At 42.6% G+C, this 17,085-nt stretch overlaps 1 protein-coding gene and 1 non-coding gene across 2 annotated transcripts; one reads left to right on the forward strand and one right to left on the reverse strand.

The window, feature by feature from the left end:
* Nucleotides 1-3,737: 3,737 nt before the first annotated feature.
* Nucleotides 3,738-13,945, reverse strand: LOC122014008. Its single transcript, XM_042570207.1, has 2 exons — nt 12,995-13,945; nt 3,738-3,872 (listed from the first exon to the last, which is right to left on the reverse strand). The coding sequence occupies exons 1-2, from the start codon at nt 13,943-13,945 to the stop codon at nt 3,738-3,740; spliced, it is 1,086 nt and encodes a 361-aa protein (XP_042426141.1).
* An 85-nt stretch (nt 13,946-14,030) lies between these two features.
* On the forward strand, nt 14,031-14,135 carry LOC122018315. The gene has a single exon (XR_006121732.1). It is a non-coding gene; the product is annotated as a small nucleolar RNA R71 (small nucleolar RNA).
* The last annotated feature ends 2,950 nt before the right edge of the window (nt 14,136-17,085 follow it).

Below are 17,085 nucleotides of genomic sequence, written 5' to 3' on the forward strand. Positions count from 1 at the left end.
AGAAATGCACCAGAAATTCCACAGACCTCCAAAAATCTCCAAATTTTGTGGAGAGGTATATTTTATCAATATCTATTTGGGAAAAATATATATAAAAATATATTTATCAAAAATCCCAAGATTGATACAAAACATAATACTAGCTAAAAAGTTCAATTGAACATTGACCTAAAGTCCTAGTTTTGGCTTCCTCTTGATGTATTTGGCCATACTAAACCACAATGCATCCCTAGCATTGGTTTATATGGCATCTATACATCCAAAACCAATTATCATGCTATATAACCCCAATTTCATATTTTCAAGCATGAAACACAACTCAATTGTGCCAAAACCCTAGGTTTGAGACTCAAGTCCGTCTCTAAACCACTTGGCACATTTCATGACCCAATCTAGACTCCCAAGTAGTACCCACTTGAGATCCATTTTCCATGGGTCTCAACTTGACTCTTAGAGCTCCCCCTAGAGCTCTTAACCTTAGCCACCTCCCTAGGTGACTCATCCACAATGGCTAGGTCACATTGGTGCACCTCCGGTGACACTTGACCTACAAACCTAACTTTTTTAACCTTGGAAACTTTGTCCTTGGTTAATTTTTCCTTACCTTTAAATGACTTTCCCTTGCCATTTATTGGCTTCTCCTTGCTATAGTCATATGCAACCCTAGCATAAGACTTTCCCTTAGCTTTGGATGATCCTCCCTTGCCATGATCATTTTCCACCCTATCATATGATCTCTCTTTGGCCTTTGAGGTGTTAGATTGGTATCCCAACCCCAATCTATCATTGTTGGGTCTTTGACTACCCAACACCATATTTAATCCCTTAGATCCAATAGTGAATCTCTTAAGGAATTTCTCTAAATTATCAAGCTTTGACTTCAAAGCTTGATTTTCCCTTTCTATGTTCCTAAACCTAGAGTCAACATGTCCACTTTGGACATTTCTAGACCTACCCTTTCTAGGCATGTGTCTCCCCTTCTTGGGATTAATGCCTAAGTTCTCCTTAGGTCTACCATTACTAGATTTATTATGAATGAGTCTCCTAGGGTTATGATCTACATTTACCCTATTTCTATCATGATATTTAAAACCAAAATTTTGCATGGCTAAATAATGAAAATTATTTCTAGCATGCATGGGAGTATAAGAATTTGAATTACATTTCAAGTTAGGGTATACCTCCCTTACTCTTGAAGCTACCCCTTGATTTGAGCTCCTTTTGTTCTCCCATTTCTTTAGATGCGCAAGCTTCTTGATTTCCCCCTTCTTGGGGCATTTGTTGTGGTAGTGTCCCTTCTCCCCACACGTGAAGCACACAATGCGCAATCTCCTTCTTTGGGCTTCTTCATTCCTACAACCCTTGTTAGTGTTTAAAGTAACTTGAATGAGTTTAGGATTTACCTCTTTCTTACCCAATGGACACCTACTCTTGTAGTGTCCTTTTTCATTGCAACCGAAGCAAATTATGTTGTTCTTTGACTTCACTTCGGTGGAGGTGCTTGCTATATTGACTTCCAAGACTTCTTCTTCTTCACTTGTCTTGGAATCTTCTTCAATTCTTGAGGATGTAGATGATGCCTCATCTTCCTTCTCCTCCTCGGATGTTGAGCGTGACTCAACTTCCGTTTGCTCCACCTCCTCTTCTTGAGCTACTAAGCCCATCTCCTTGGGCTCCACATCCGATTGGTCCTTCTTCTCCTCTTGGACCACTTCATCAATTTCTTCGGACTTTTCTTCTTCTTCTTCTTCTTCTTCTTGTGTAGGAATAGGCTCTTCCCATTTAACCTTTTTTATCTTGTTTAACAAATCGTGGGCATTCTCATATTTACCTACGCGTCTCATCACATTAGAAGGCAACATATCAATTAAAATTGATATTACCTTATTGTTTGCCTCTGATCTTGTGGTTTTCTCCTCCGTCCAATGACGCGGTCGGGGTTTCTTCCCTTTCTTGTACTTCGGGACTTCAAATGGTTCTTCGACCACCATCATGGTGTCCCAATCCGTGTTGAAGACGACCTCCATCTTCATCATCCAATATGTGATGTCCCCAAGGCTTACTCCTTCAAACTTTGGAGGTTCAATCAAGCTGGTCATCATGTGCTTCCTTGGCGGTTAGTCCAACAGAGAGCGACCTCACTCTGATACCACTTGTAGGGAGATCGATGGCCGGCTTGAAGGGGGGTTGGATAGACGACGCCCCCAAATCGATCGCTTCTCCTACGATGTTAGCTTGCGCAGCGGAATACAAACAAAACAAACAAGCTAAAGGCTAAAACTAAGAAAGGAAATGCAAACCGCAAACACGATCGTTTAACGTGGTTCGAAGATTAGGGCTCCTACTCCACGGCTGTCCGTAAGGTGGACGATCCCTATCCATCGGTGGATTAGCCCCCGGCAAACTCCGGATAGCTCAAACCTCCTTGTGGGTGGAGAAACCTCGCCACAAACTCACCAAGACCTCTTGGACACAAGGGAAACCTTTGAGCACTAGTAGACTACTAATTAGACTTTAACCAAGTCCAATTTCATCAACTATAACCAAGCTCCCAAGCTTTGGTTATATAGGCCGCGGGTTGAAAACCCCACCTACCAGTCGACTGCCAAAACATGCAGTCGACTGCCCTCTGTGGAAATTCGACTGTTACATCCCAACGGCTCGATACCAGTCGACTGCTAAAACTTACAGCCGACTGGTGCAGTCGACTGCTAAAACATGCAGTCGATTGATCCTCACTGACCGAATGAACATAACCATTCTGTTCACACCCAGTCGACTACGCGGTCGACTGCACCAGTCGACTGCTAAAACATGCAGTCGACTGCTAAAACATGCAGTCGACTGCTACAGTAACGCTATAGTACTACTACAGTATTGCTACAGTAAAACCCTAAAACTAGGATTTTACTCCGAGTGCAATCTCTCGTGCACTCGTGCACTCGTACCCTCACCCTTATGACTCATTTGACGCTTCCTTTGTAGCCTTGACCTCTTGCCTTCAAGCCTACTTCATTTGGCTCTCGTCCCTCGGATGCATTCAAGCCCGCGGCTCGTCCCCAATGCCATCCTTCGTGTATGCCTCGAAGACGATTCCCTTGGCCCTTGTCCTCGCTGCCTTGTCCACGGTCCCTCGGATGCTCCATCATTCACTGGACCCGAAGCCGTCAACCTGAGTCACATGTGTATCCTACAGTCCTGCACAACTCAAGTACACATATCAAATAACAAGGGTGAACCTAACTTAAATCCTTTGCCCAAACACCAAAACACATGGTCGCACGAACCATTGGGATTGCTCCAATAGGAAGCACGGCTCTCCTCCTAGGGTTAGTGTTCCAGTCTGCGCCTTTAGCTTTGCTCGCGCAGGACATATATACCTCTTGTCGTCTGTGGGAGGGGAATTTTCTCAAAGGTGCGCTCCTCGACCTCGCATGCATCCATCCTGCTAGGATTTCCCTGGGAAAAGGAGGTGCAGTTAGAAGGGTTGGACAAATCAAATTCAATTCTTTCTTTATCGATCTCCAATGATAGCTTGTGATTCTTCACATCAATGAGGGCTCCTACCGTGGTGAGGAATGGTCTTCCAAGGATGATCGATATTTTGGGGTCCTCCTTCATATCCATAATGATGAAGTCCATGGGGATGACACAACCCCCCACTTCTACCGACACGTCTTCCACTATACCCATTGGGTATCTACATGAATGGTTAGCCAACTGTAGTGCCATAGTAGTCAGTTTAATGCTCTGGAGTCCCAACTTCTTGCACAGAGAGTACGGGAGTAGGCTGACACTAGCTCCCAAATCGCAGAAGGCTCTCGGTATGAGTTCAGAGCTAATTTTGCACGGTATGGAGAAACTTCCTGGATCTTGAAGTTTTGGTGGGAAATTCATCATAAAAAGAGCACTGCAGCCTTCTATCAATGCTATGGTCTCAAAGTCGCCTTTTTGCCTTTTATTGGATAAAATTCCCTTTAAAAATTTTGTGAACTTTGGCATCTAGTGCAGCGCGTCTAACAGTGGTACCTCTGTTAGCTAGAGCCCTAGAGCCAATCATTTGATGATTGTATTTTTGGACTTATTGTATCATATTCTATATAAATAAAGGTATTTGGTTTTTGGTTATTATACTTACTTGTATGGGTGCCAAATAAACTAAGTGTAATAACGTCCTTGAGTAGAAGGTTCTTACCTATATCAATCGATTGGTTGAATCGATAGTGAGATGATATAGGGAACACTACTCTAAATCATTCCTAGTCGAGTATTAACATTCAGGGACAATGTTAATGCAATATGACTAGCATATAGGTTGAACTCGATGACTTGATCTCACAAGTCATGGATATGGAGATATCAAGTTGACACATGGGTATGCATTGGAGAATGTATACTAAATGACCCGCCATGAGAAAGTATCATGGATCGTTATATGAGTGTCATATACTTTCTCATGTGACTATTAGTATGACTATTGGTCCTTAGACCTGAAGTCACCATGGTTCCCTACATAAAGAGTTATGTACTTTGGTTTCGTCAAACGTCACCCGTAACTGGGTGGACTATAAAGGCGATTACTGGGTATATAACGAATTATGCAGAGGGATGTGAGTGATGTAGATGGGATCTATCCCTCCCATATGACGGGAGCGACATCGGTATTCTTGATAGAGTTAGACCACGAAGTGCATGACCATGCCCAAATGAGTCAACATGAGATGTTGAGCTCATTTGATCGAGTGAGTCTACTTGGAGTTCAAGATTTAGATTGATCAGAGGATGACACGGTCTATGCCTCACATTGATCAATCTAGATGTCTAGGATAGAAGGACACTTGTCATATATTGTGAGGAGTCACAATTAGTAGTCACAAGGTGATGTTGGATCTCAACATTCATGTAACTTGGGTAGTAATGATGTATTGCTAGATACCGCTCATTACTTATGTTTCTAAATGAGTTTAGGGGCATTGCCAATGTTACAAGAACCTATTGGGTCACACACAAAGAACAAGTGGATGGAGATTAGGTTCATATGATGAACCAAGAGGATTAGATTCATTTGATGAATCAAATTGGATTAAGAGTAATCCTAATTGGGCTAATTGAGTTGGACTCAAGTTGATTCATGTGTTCAATGAGTCTAGTTTAGATTATGACTCATTGAATCAATTTAATTAAATGAATTAGATTCATTATATTAAATTGGCTTGAATTAAATGGTTGGATTAGATCAACCATGAGAGAGATTAAGTCAAGTTTGACTTGACTTGAGAGGAAGATGAAGAGTCAAGTTTGACTTGACTTTATGCCACCTCATTGGTGAGTTGGCATTAAGTGGACCAATGATAATGCTCCACATCATCATGGTTATTTAAGTGAAGTGCCACCTCATGGGAGTTACCAAGAGTTGTGACTCTTGGTATCCCATGGAGGTTACAAACCACTTAATTAGATGAAAAGAGTTTCATTTTGCATGTGTAACTCTCATTTAAGTGATCTTCCTCCTCCTAAGCTCTCTTCTTGCTCCTTCTCTTCTCTTGGTCGTGGGTTTCAAGCAAGGGAGAAGAAAGGAGAGTGAATCTAATCCAAGAAGAAAGGTTAGTGAAAGTCACATAGAGATTTTAGAGGAGTGTGTTCTCTTCTTTTCCTTTCTTCTTCTTCCAATCCTACCTGAGAGCCCTAGAGAGTGCTAGCACACTTGTGGTGCTCTCTTCTCCATCCTTGAGTGTTAGAGAACACTTCTTGTTCCTGTGGATATCACTAGAGAGTTGTCTACGTTGACAACTTCGAGATCCGGTGTACCGTTGGACGAGCGGGATTTGCGAAGGGCTTCGCATCAAGGGTATATTCTTTCTTCATTTAGATCTAGGAGTAGATCTAAGTTGTAAACTCATATTCATAAATTTTATTCTATATTCTTCGCACGAGATCCGTTGGCTAGGGTGATTTGGGGTTTCCGCGACGCGAAAAAGCGATTTTCGCGGCCCGAAAAACCCGACAGTGGTATCAGAGCCACGTGCGAAGCTTGTACGAGTTTAGTTTTTGTTTTTATGAAAAAAATTCAGTTTTGTGATATTCTGTAATTTTATGGTTTTTAGAGTTTTTATGGGTATTTTTCTCGTAGAAGCAAAACATAAGTGTTTCGGCACTTGTAGGCTTCGACTACCGAGAAGAACTTTTCAAAACGGCAAAGTTTCGCCCCAAAAATTTTTGGGACAGCGGGCTAAGGTGCTCTTAGATCGCTTAGGAGCAACCCACGATGGTTAGATCGTGGGTAGGGGTACTGCCCCTAACCCCGCAAGGGGATTTGCTCCGCGATTGCGCCCGAAATCGCTAATCGGGACCGCCGGGAAAAATTTACTCATAAAATCTGTAAAATAAAAAAATATATATAGAAAATTATAGAAATATATTATTTTGAATTATATATTAATTTTGTGATAGTCATGGCCCAAACGACCCAAATTGGATTTAGAAATGTGTTGTAATTCATAATACGGCCTGCGTGCCGTTATGTGATGTGTGTGCTGTATTTATTTTATTTTTATTTTATTTTCACGGCCTGCGCGTCGTGCCTTTCTCTTATATTCTGGTTGTAAATTAGATTTAGACTCGAATGTAACTCGAGTTTCAAAATTGTAATGTAATTTTGAAGCGGTGGAAGGTCCACACGAGACGGAGTTACGAGGAGGGCGCGAGCAACACAAGGTGGTCAAAGGAAGAAGCTTGAGAAGCTGTTGACCTTAGGTTGACCATCCGATCTTATCATTGGCTTGAGAAGATCGTAGTAGGGCCATGACACAATCACAAAATAATTTAATTAATTGCTTATATGTATGTGATGCATGTTTAATTAAGTAGTTAATTAGTGCCTAGCGATTAGATTAGATCTAAATCGTGCACATGATGCACCCCATGATTAGATTAGATCTAAATCAAGTATTTGATACGCATCATCATTTAGATTAGATCTAAATCACGTCAACTCGTAATGTCTACCATGCCGTGATACCTACCACTACCTCGATCGCATGTTGTTGTTGAATCTGCCAAAGCAAAGCAACACATACTATCTTGGTAGGGTACGGAGGGACAATCTTGGTCCCACCTATCAACGCATGTGTGAGTATAACTCAATTAGATTGAGTAACTAGTTAACTCAATTGGATCGAGTTTAACTATAGGCATTATCCAATGGTTGGTAGATAGGTCAAAATCATGTTTATATTAACTCTTGGGTGTATTAGCCAAAGCTAACTCGAGTTTTAATATAAATACGGATTTTGATCCTATAAACAAGAGTTGCATAGAGATGTAATTGGTAATCATTACCTACCGATCATACTAAGTCTTGGGCGTATTAGCCAAAGCTAACTCAAGGGTTAGTATGATGTGGATCTTGTCCCACATGAATTATAGAATTCAGTGGGAGCATCATTTAGTTAAAGGCCTAATTAAATGATTAATAATATGATATTTATTTCTGCTTTTATTTCTGTTGTAGAATTGCCATGACGTCAAACACGAACATCTTCTCTCTGCGTTCTGTCCTTAAGAAGGACAAGCTCAACGGAGCAAATTTCCTGGACTAGTACAGGAATCTGAGAATAGTTCTCATCCAAGAACGTAAACTGTACGTTCTGGAGCAGCCCATTCTGGAGGCTCCTCCTGCCATTGCCACGCGAGCAGACCGAGATGCTTACAAGAAGCATCAAGATGACGCATTAGATGTGTCCTGTCTTATGCTCACGACCATGAACTCTGAGCTTCAGAAGCAACATGAGTTGATGGGCGCTTACGATATGGTTGAACATCTTTGTCACCTATATCAAGGACAAGCAAGGCATTGGAAGAGGAACTCCAAAGAATACCTGGAAGATCTTAAGAAGAAGAGAAATAAGATTTCTACTTCAGGTATACATGTTATAGAAGTCAACCTCTCTATTTCTTCATCGTGGGTATTAGATACCGGATGTGCTTCGCACATTTGTACTAATGTACAAGCGTTGAGGAATAGCAGGGCATTGACGAAGGGTGAGATAGACCTACGAGTAGGCAATGGAGCACGGGTTGCTGCTATTGCTGTAGGAACTTACCATCTATCTCTGCCCTCTGGGCTTGTACTAGAATTAGATGATTGTTGTTATGTGCCTGCCTTGACTAAGAACATAATTTCAGTTTCTTGTTTGGACAAGAAAGGATTTTCGTTTATAATAAAGAATAAATGTTGTTCCGTCTATTTAAACGATATGTTCTATTGTAGTGCACCTATGATAAACGAACTCTATATTCTAGACCTTGAGAGTCCTATCTATAACATAAATACCAAGAGGTTCAAGTCAAATGACATGAACCAAACCTACCTCTGGCACTGTCGCTTAGGTCATATAAATGACAAGCGCTTATCCCAGCTCCATAAGGATGGTTTGCTGGACTCATTTGATTTAGAATCATATGAGATATGCGAGTCATGCCTACGAGGCAAGATGACCAAGACTCCCTTTAGTGGGCACAGCGAGAGAGCAACTGATTTGTTAGGACTCATACATAGTGATGTATGTGGCCCTTTCAATGTTGCTGCTAGAGGCGGTTATAGATACTTCATTACATTTACTGATGACTTCAGTAGATATGGTTATGTGTACTTGATGACACATAAGTCTGAATCCTTTGAAAAGTTCAAAGAATTCAAGAATGAAGTACAGAACCATCTTGGCAAGAGTATTAAGATACTTCGATCCGATCGAGGTGGAGAATACCTTAGCCATGAGTTTCGTGACTATCTAGCAGAGTGTGGGATCCTATCCCAACTCACTCCTCTTGGAACACCACAGTGGAATGGTGTATCCGAAAGGAGGAATCGACCCTATTAGATATGGTGTGATCTATGATGAGTCACACAGATCTTCCGACATACCTTTGGGGCTATGCTTTAGACACGGCAACTTTTATACTCAACCGAGTTCCATCCAAGGCCGTGATAAAGACACCATATAGGATATGGACTGGGAGAGATGCCCAGGTGTCTTTCATGAGGATTTGGGGTTGTGAGGCTTACGTTAGACGTCAAGTCTCAAACAAATTAGGACCCAAATCCGACAAGTGCTACTTTATTGGATATCCCAAGGAAACTAAGGGATATTACTTCTACATTCCCAGTCAGCACAAGGTAGTTGTGGCAAAGACTGAGGTCTTTCTAGAAAGGGACTTTGTTTCTAGAAAGACTAGTGGGAGCGCGTTCGATCTTGAAGAAGTTCAAGATGCGAACAATAGCACTGATGCCTCGATGGAAATTGAACTGGAACCACAAAGTGTTGTGGATGATGTTGTTCCACAAAGAGTTGAGGAATAACAACCAGTTCAAGTAGACATACCTCTTCGCAGGTCTGATAGGGTACGTCGTCATCCTGAGAGATACTCATTTCTCTTGTCTGACCATGATGACGTTGTGCTCATAGAGGATGAGCCTACCACCTATCAGGATGAGACCAGATTCCGAGAAATGGCTAGAGGCCATGAGATCCGAGATGGAATCCATGTACACCAACCAAGTATGGACTTTGGTTGATCCACCTGAAGGGGTAAAACCCATAGGGTGTAAGTGGGTCTTTAAGAGAAAGATTGACATGGATGGACTTATCTATAAGGGTCGCTTGGTAGCTAAAGGTTTCAAGCAGATTCATGGTATTGACTATGATGAAACCTTTTCTCCAATAGCGATGTTTAAGTCCATTCGGACCATGCTTGCTATTGCAGCTTACCATGATTACGTGATCTGGCAGATGGATGTCAAAACCGCGTTTCTGAATGGAAACCTACTCGAGGATGTGTACATGACACAACCTGAGGGTTTTGTAGATCCACAGCATACTAGCAGAGTATGCAAGCTGCATAGGTCCATTTATGGACTAAAGCAAGCTTCTCGGAGCTGGAATCTTCGATTCGATGATGCAATCAAATAGTTTGGTTTCATCAAGAACGAAGATGAGCCTTGTGTCTACAAGAAGGTTGTAGGGGATATAGTTGTCTTCCTCATATTGTATGTGGATGACATACTACTCATTGGGAAGGGCATCCCTATGCTTCAGTCTGTCAAGACCTGGATAGGGAGTTGCTTCTCAATGAAGGACTTAGGTGAGGCATCCCGTATTCTAGGGATACAGATCTATAGAGATAGATCTAAGAGATTGCTTGGCCTAAGTCAGAGTACATACGTTGACAAGGTACTCCTTCGGTTTGCCATGCAGAACTCCAAGAAGGGATTTCTGCCGATGTCACATGGCGTGAGTCTTTCGAAGACTCAAGGTCCCTCTTCTAGAGAGGAGAGAGACCGCATGGATCAGATCCCTTATGCCTCAGCCATAGGATCGATCATGTACGCCATGCTATGTACTCGACCTGATGTCTCGTATGCTTTGAGCATGACGAGCAGATACCAGTCAGATCCAGGTGAAAGTCACTGGATAGCGATCAAGAATATTCTTAAGTACTTAAGAAGGACTAAAGAATATTTCTTGATATATGGAGGCGATGATGAGCTAGCTGTAAAGGGTTACAGTGATGCTAGCTTCCAGACCGACCAGGATGACTATAGATCACAGTCGGGGTTCGTATTTTGCATTAATGGTGGTGCTGTCAGCTGGAAGAGTTCGGAGCAGGATACAGTAGCTGATTCTACAACAGAAGCCGAGTACATTACTGCATCAGAGGCAGTTTGGATCGAACTTGGGGTGGTTCCTAGCATTGCTGACCCCATTGAGCTCTATTGTGACAACAATGGAGCTATAGCACAGGCGAAGGAACCTCGCTCACACCAGCGGACCAAACACATACTACGGCGCTTCCATCTCATTCGAGAGATCATCGAGAGAGGAGATGTGAAGATTTGCAGAGTACCTATAGAGGCTAACATCGCAGATCCCTTGACCAAGGCTTTGGCACAGAGGAAGCATGATGGTCACACTAGGTCATTGGGGCTTAGAGCCTACACTGATTGACACTAGTACTAGTGGGAGATTGTTAGCTAGAGCCCTAGAGCCAATCATTTGATGATTGTATTTTTGGACTTATTGTATCATATTCTATATAAATAAAGGCATTTGGTTTTTGGTTATTATACTTACTTGTATTGGTGCCAAATAAACTAAGTGTAATAACGTCCTTGAGTAGAAGGTTCTTACCTATATCAATCGATTAGTTGAATCGATAGTGAGATGATATAGGGAACACTACTCTAAATCATTCCTAGTCGAGTATTAACATTCAGGGACAATGTTAATGCAATAAGACTAGCATGTAGGTCGAACTCGATGACTTGATCTCACAAGTCATGGATATGGAGATATCAAGTTGACACATGGGTATGCATTGGAGAATGTATACTGAATGACCCGCCATGAGAAAGTATCATGGATTATTATATGAGTGTCATATACTTTCTCATGTGACTATTAGTATGACTATTGGTCCTTAGACCTGAAGTCACCATGGTTCCTTACATAAGGAGTTATGTACTTTGATTTCGTCAAACGTCACCCGTAACTGGGTGGACTATAAAGGTGATTACTGGGTATATAACGAATTATGCAGAGGGATGTGAGTGATGTAGATGGGATCTATCCCTCCCATATGACGGGAGCGACATCGGTATTCTTGATAGAATTAGACCACGAAGTGCATGGCCATGCCCAAATGAGTCAACATGAGATGTTGAGCTCATTTGATCGAGTGAGTCTACTTGGAGTTCAAGATTTAGATTGATCAGAGGATGACATGGTCTATGCCTCACATTGATCAATCTAGATGTCTAGGATAGAAGGACACTTATCATATATTGTGAGGAGTCACAATTAGTAGTCACAAGGTGATGTTGGATCTCAATATTCTTGTAACTTGGGTAGTAATGATGTATTGCTAGATACCGCTCATTACTTATGTTTCTAAATGAGTTTAGGGGCATTGCCAACGTTACAAGAACCTATTGGGTCACACACAAAGAACAAGTGGATGGAGATTAGGTTCATATGATGAACCAAGAGGATTAGTTTCATTTGATGAATCAAATTAGATTAAGAGTAATCCTAATTGGGCTAATTGAGTTGGACTCAAGTTGATTCATGTGTTCAATGAGTCTAATTTAGATTATGACTCATTGAATCAATTTAATTAAATGAATTAGATTCATTATATTAAATTGGCTTGAATTAAATGGTTGGATTAGATCAACCATGAGAGATTAAGTCAAGTTTGACTTGACTTGAGAGGAAGATGAAGAGTCAAGTTTGACTTGACTTTATGCCACCTCATTGGTGAGTTGGCATTAAGTGGACCAATGATAATGCTCCACATCATCATGGTTACTTAAGTGAAGTGCCACCTCATGGGAGTTACCAAGAGTTGTGACTCTTGGTATCCCATGGAGGTTACAAACCACTTAATTAGATGAAAAGAGTTTCATTTTGCATGTGTAACTCTCATTTAAGTGATCTTCCTCCTCCTAAGCTCTCTTCTTGCTTCTTCTCTTCTCTTGGTCGTGGGTTTCAAGCAAGGGAGAAGAAAGGAGAGTGAATCTAATCCAAGAAGAAAGGTTAGTGAAAGTCACATAGAGATTTTAGAGGAGTGTGTTCTCTTCTTTTCCTTTCTTCTTCTTCCAATCCTACCCGAGAGCCCTAGAGAGTGCTAGCACACTTGTGGTGCTCTCTTCTCCATCCTTGAGTGTTAGAGAACACTTCTTGTTCGTGTGGATATCACTAGAGAGTTGTCTACGTTGACAACTTCGAGATCCGGCGTACTGTTGGACAAGCGGGATTTGCGAGGGCACGCTTCAAAGGTATAAAATGTTTTTCCTTTGTAGATCTACTGTAGATCATAGTTTGAAACTCGTACTCGTATTTTCAAAAATTTTCTTCGCACGGATCCAATGGCTAGGGGGTTTCGGGGTTTCCGCAACGCGAAAAAGTGGTTTTCGCGGCCCGAAAAACCCAACAACCTCAACACAAATCTCTTTAACCTTTTTCAGAAACCGGTGAAACTCTTCATCCTTTTGGGATGCTATAAGCTTCTGAGGAAACGGGATCATCTGATTCTGTGGGGTAGTCTGACAAGCTTCTCCAATCTTTTTAGTACCCCCTTCTCCATCCCTGTTTTGGGTCTGATTGGGCATTAGGAGAGTGAGTTCCTTTTCTGAGTCAAGCTCCATCTGAGTGATGATTTGAGGGTTTCCCACAGTACATCCGCTCCGTAGCTCAATGCGATTGCAATGTTCCACCGGATTTAAATCTGGTTTCCCTGGGAATGTACGCTGTGCTCTTGAGACGGACTGAGCTATCTGGCTGTCTTGCATCTTCTGGTGTTTTTCTAAGTTCTCCAGCCTTTGAGTCAGTTGTTTAATCTCGCTCCTCATCTCCTTTTGCTCCGAGAGAGCTTCCTCAAGCATCTTTTCATTCCTAGACAGCTGTGTAGATTGCTGCTGTTGATGAGTCTGCTGTCCAGGTTGGTAGGTCTGATGTGCAGGCCCTTGGTCCTGATTATTTCGGTATGAAAAGTTGGGGTGGTTCCTCCATCCAGGGTTGTATGTGTTAGAGTACGGATTATTTTTCCTTTGATTGTAGCCTGTTATTGCATCGCATTGCTCAAGCTGGTTTATCTGTGCCTGCATTGGCCCAAGGGGGCAAGTATCTTGAGCGTGGTCCGCACTTTCGCAGATGTCGCAAGCACAGACTATTGCATTAGCTGTGTTGCTACCCATGGCTTCAAATTTCTTAGTCAGGGCGTCCAGCTTCGCAGACATGAGTGTGAATGCATCCACCTCGAATTTTCCTGACGCCTTCATCTGATTTCCTGAGAAAGCACCGCTAGATCTTTCAAATGCCCACTGATGGTGGTTTAATGCCACATTTTCTATTATCTCTTCAGCTTCATCAAGGCTTTTGTTCATCATGGCTCCTCCTGCCGCAGAATCCAATGATACCTTCGTGTGATAATTTATTCCATTGTAGAAGGTGTGTAGAACCAGCCACTTCTCAAGGCCATGATGGGGGCACTGTCTCTGCATGCTCTTGAACCGGTCCCAGGCTTCAAATAGGGATTCTTAGTCTATCTGCTTGAAACTGCAATCAAGTTCCTCATGTGGGCAGTCTTGCTTGGGGAGGGGGTAGAACTTGTTTAAGAATTTCTGCTCACATTGCTCCCAAGATGATATGCTATCTGCTGGTAGAGAATTCAGCCACTGCTTAGCCCTATCTTTCAGAGAGAATCCGAAAAGAAGCAGTCTCACCGATTCTGGAGGAACCTCATTCACCTTCATCGTACCACAAATTTCATAAAACAGCTCTAGATGATGATTTGGGTCTTCGTGTGGCCCCCCTCTGAATTGATTTCGCTGGACCATGTGGATTACTGCGGGCTTGATCTCAAAGTTGTTAGCATCGATGGGTGGTCGGCTGATACTGGATTGGACCCCTCGTGCATATGGTGTCGCATAATCTTTCAATAGTTTATCGGCCATTCCTGAGGATTCTTCTGCTTCTTGGAAAGTTTTTTGTAAATTCCTTCTCCTTAGAAAGGTCCTGTCAATCTCTGGATCCAATGGTAGTAGCTGTCCTGAAAGGTTAGCTCTACGCATGCAGAAGGAAAGAGAACAAGATAGAAAACATGACAGCAAGAAATAAAAAAATGAATGCAGTAAGGAAGAAGAGTGAAAATATTTTATTAATAGTAGTTTTTTTTATGCAGAGAATAGAGAAAACAAAGCCTAGTCTAATCTAATATGACTTAGCTAGTGTTATGGACGCAGTCCTCGGCAACGGCGCCAAAAACTTGTTACGCTTCCACAAGTGCACAGATTCGTCGTCAGTAATAAAAATATCGATCCCACAGGGACTAGCTATAAGTACTAGCAATTGATCACTTATGGTTAGCTAGACTACCAACGATCTTGATCAGGCTAAGGGAAAAGAAAGGTCAAGGGAGAGAGTCGAGAGTCGCAAGGTCGAAATATTCACTTGGTGATGAGGAGTTCTAGGGGGTCGGTTTCGTCGTGGTATTATTGATGTGTCTCGATTTGTCTTACTCTCGCTATCCTTATTCCTGCTATTACCAGAAGCTAAGTAGGTATTCTCAAGCACCAGAATGGGGCAATGTCCTAAGAAGTCCTGTCACGATTTACCCCTGTCACTAGGGCACCTCGGCAAATCTTGAGGACATAACTCTAAGTGGTAGATTAAGAATAGTGAGTAGAACTAAGCCTGGTCTCTCACTCCCTTGGGGAGAATCTGCCTTCCTCTCAAGGAGCTATCCTAGATGTTCGTGAACGGGTTATCCCTGTCACTAGGGCCCCTCGGGTGTACGATCTAGAGGTAATTCTCTACGAGGTTGACAAGTTCTTCTCAATCAAAAGTAAGCAATTAACAATTGAAACAAAAGCATGAAAGTTCATCCAACAAGTATAAACACAATTCGAGTTTATATCAATCCGTACCACGACTACTCCCTAATCCCAGAACAAGGGATCTACTCCATGAATGCTAGAGAGATATCCGAAAACATAGTATGGACAAACATACAATTCTCAGCAAGTAAAAAGGAATATGCTTATCGGGTGTCGAAGAGTGGCCTTTGGATCCAACTCTTAGCTTTTGGAGTCGATGGGGTGGTGGAAGTTCGCTGAATGACGGTCCAAAGCGATGTAGAATTGCTCCAAGGTCTTTTTCTCCCTAACGGCTCGCCCCCCTGGCAAAAAGGGTTAAAACCCTTATACAGCCTTAGGGTTTGGCCTCGGCGGCACGGCCGTGTAAGGGTGGCATGGCCGTGCCCTTCTCCGGGTCTGTGCGTGGCTGCACGGCCGTGCGGGGTTGCACGGTTGTGTAGCCCTTGGGCTCTGTCTCTTGGGGCATGGTCGTGCAGGGTTGCACGACCGTGTGCTGACTGGCTGCTGTTTTGGTCGCATGACCGTGCAGGATTGCACGGTCGTGTGTTCTTCCTCTCCTGTTTGGCCACACGGCCATGCAGGGTCGCATGACCATGTTGTTTGGTTATTTCCGGTGCATCAATACTCTCCGTTCAAGCTCCGAAAATCTTTCCTATCAACATAAAACTAAACAAAGAGCAGATATTCGAACAAAACAATACATATGATGAACACAAGATAAAAGATGCGATCATGTGAAGAATATATGTGCATAAGTCAAGTGAATGTGCGCTAAAACATGTGTAGAAGGTCATACCATTTGCGCACATCACCTCCCCATGGCGAAAATATTATTCCCAAGGTTTATCTACACGAGGGTGTGTCTGCCCTATCCAAGGAGCCTTCCACCAGATCTGATGCGCCTCCGAGCAACTCTAAGGTGCCTCGAGCACTGTTCACCCGAGGCTAACTTGTGTATTTTAGCTTTTGTAAAATACATTAGTCCAAATACATAAGGATACCCTGTAAAATAGAGTTATCATAATACAAATAAAGTATTTATTAATTTGATAGTCTTCGGACTGCCCGATTCTGACTTTCGGATTTTCTAAAAATCCTAGGTCGAATTGACGCCTATTGTTCTCTCATCGGGGAACGTGCCCTCACCTACTTCCCTTAGGAGAGTTTAACTTTTGTCAAACCAATCCTCCAGACCATTTGGAGTTTGGCTCAACATCCGAGACATCAAGATTTTCCGCTAGATTTTCGATCCCCGACTCGTCTAGTCTTCTGCCTAGTATCCGCGACCCCTAGGACTTTCACCTAGTGTCCTTGACTATAGGATTTTGTCCAACGTTCTCAACCTACCAAGATTTTTCCCAGTCCCATGGACCAAGACTTTATTGCCTAGCGGCAACTAGGACTTTCTGTTGGTGTAGGTTGAACTAATATTCTGGTTTTGATATATGACAAATAGGTTAAAGTTAGATGTGTTGCTTGTCTAACTTTTCTACTAAGTGTGCAGGAGTTTACTGGTCTAAAGGACTTGACACCAGGCTGAATCTAGCTAGGTCCGCGGGACCTGATAGCTGGTGGGAAGTCCAGATAGGTCAGCTAGGCCTAATATATAGTAGGGAGTCCGGTTGGGTCCGCGGGACCTGACAACCAATCGA

Source organism: Zingiber officinale, chromosome 8B (assembly GCF_018446385.1).
Source record: "Zingiber officinale cultivar Zhangliang chromosome 8B, Zo_v1.1, whole genome shotgun sequence".
Classification (NCBI taxonomy): Eukaryota; Viridiplantae; Streptophyta; class Magnoliopsida; order Zingiberales; family Zingiberaceae; genus Zingiber; species Zingiber officinale.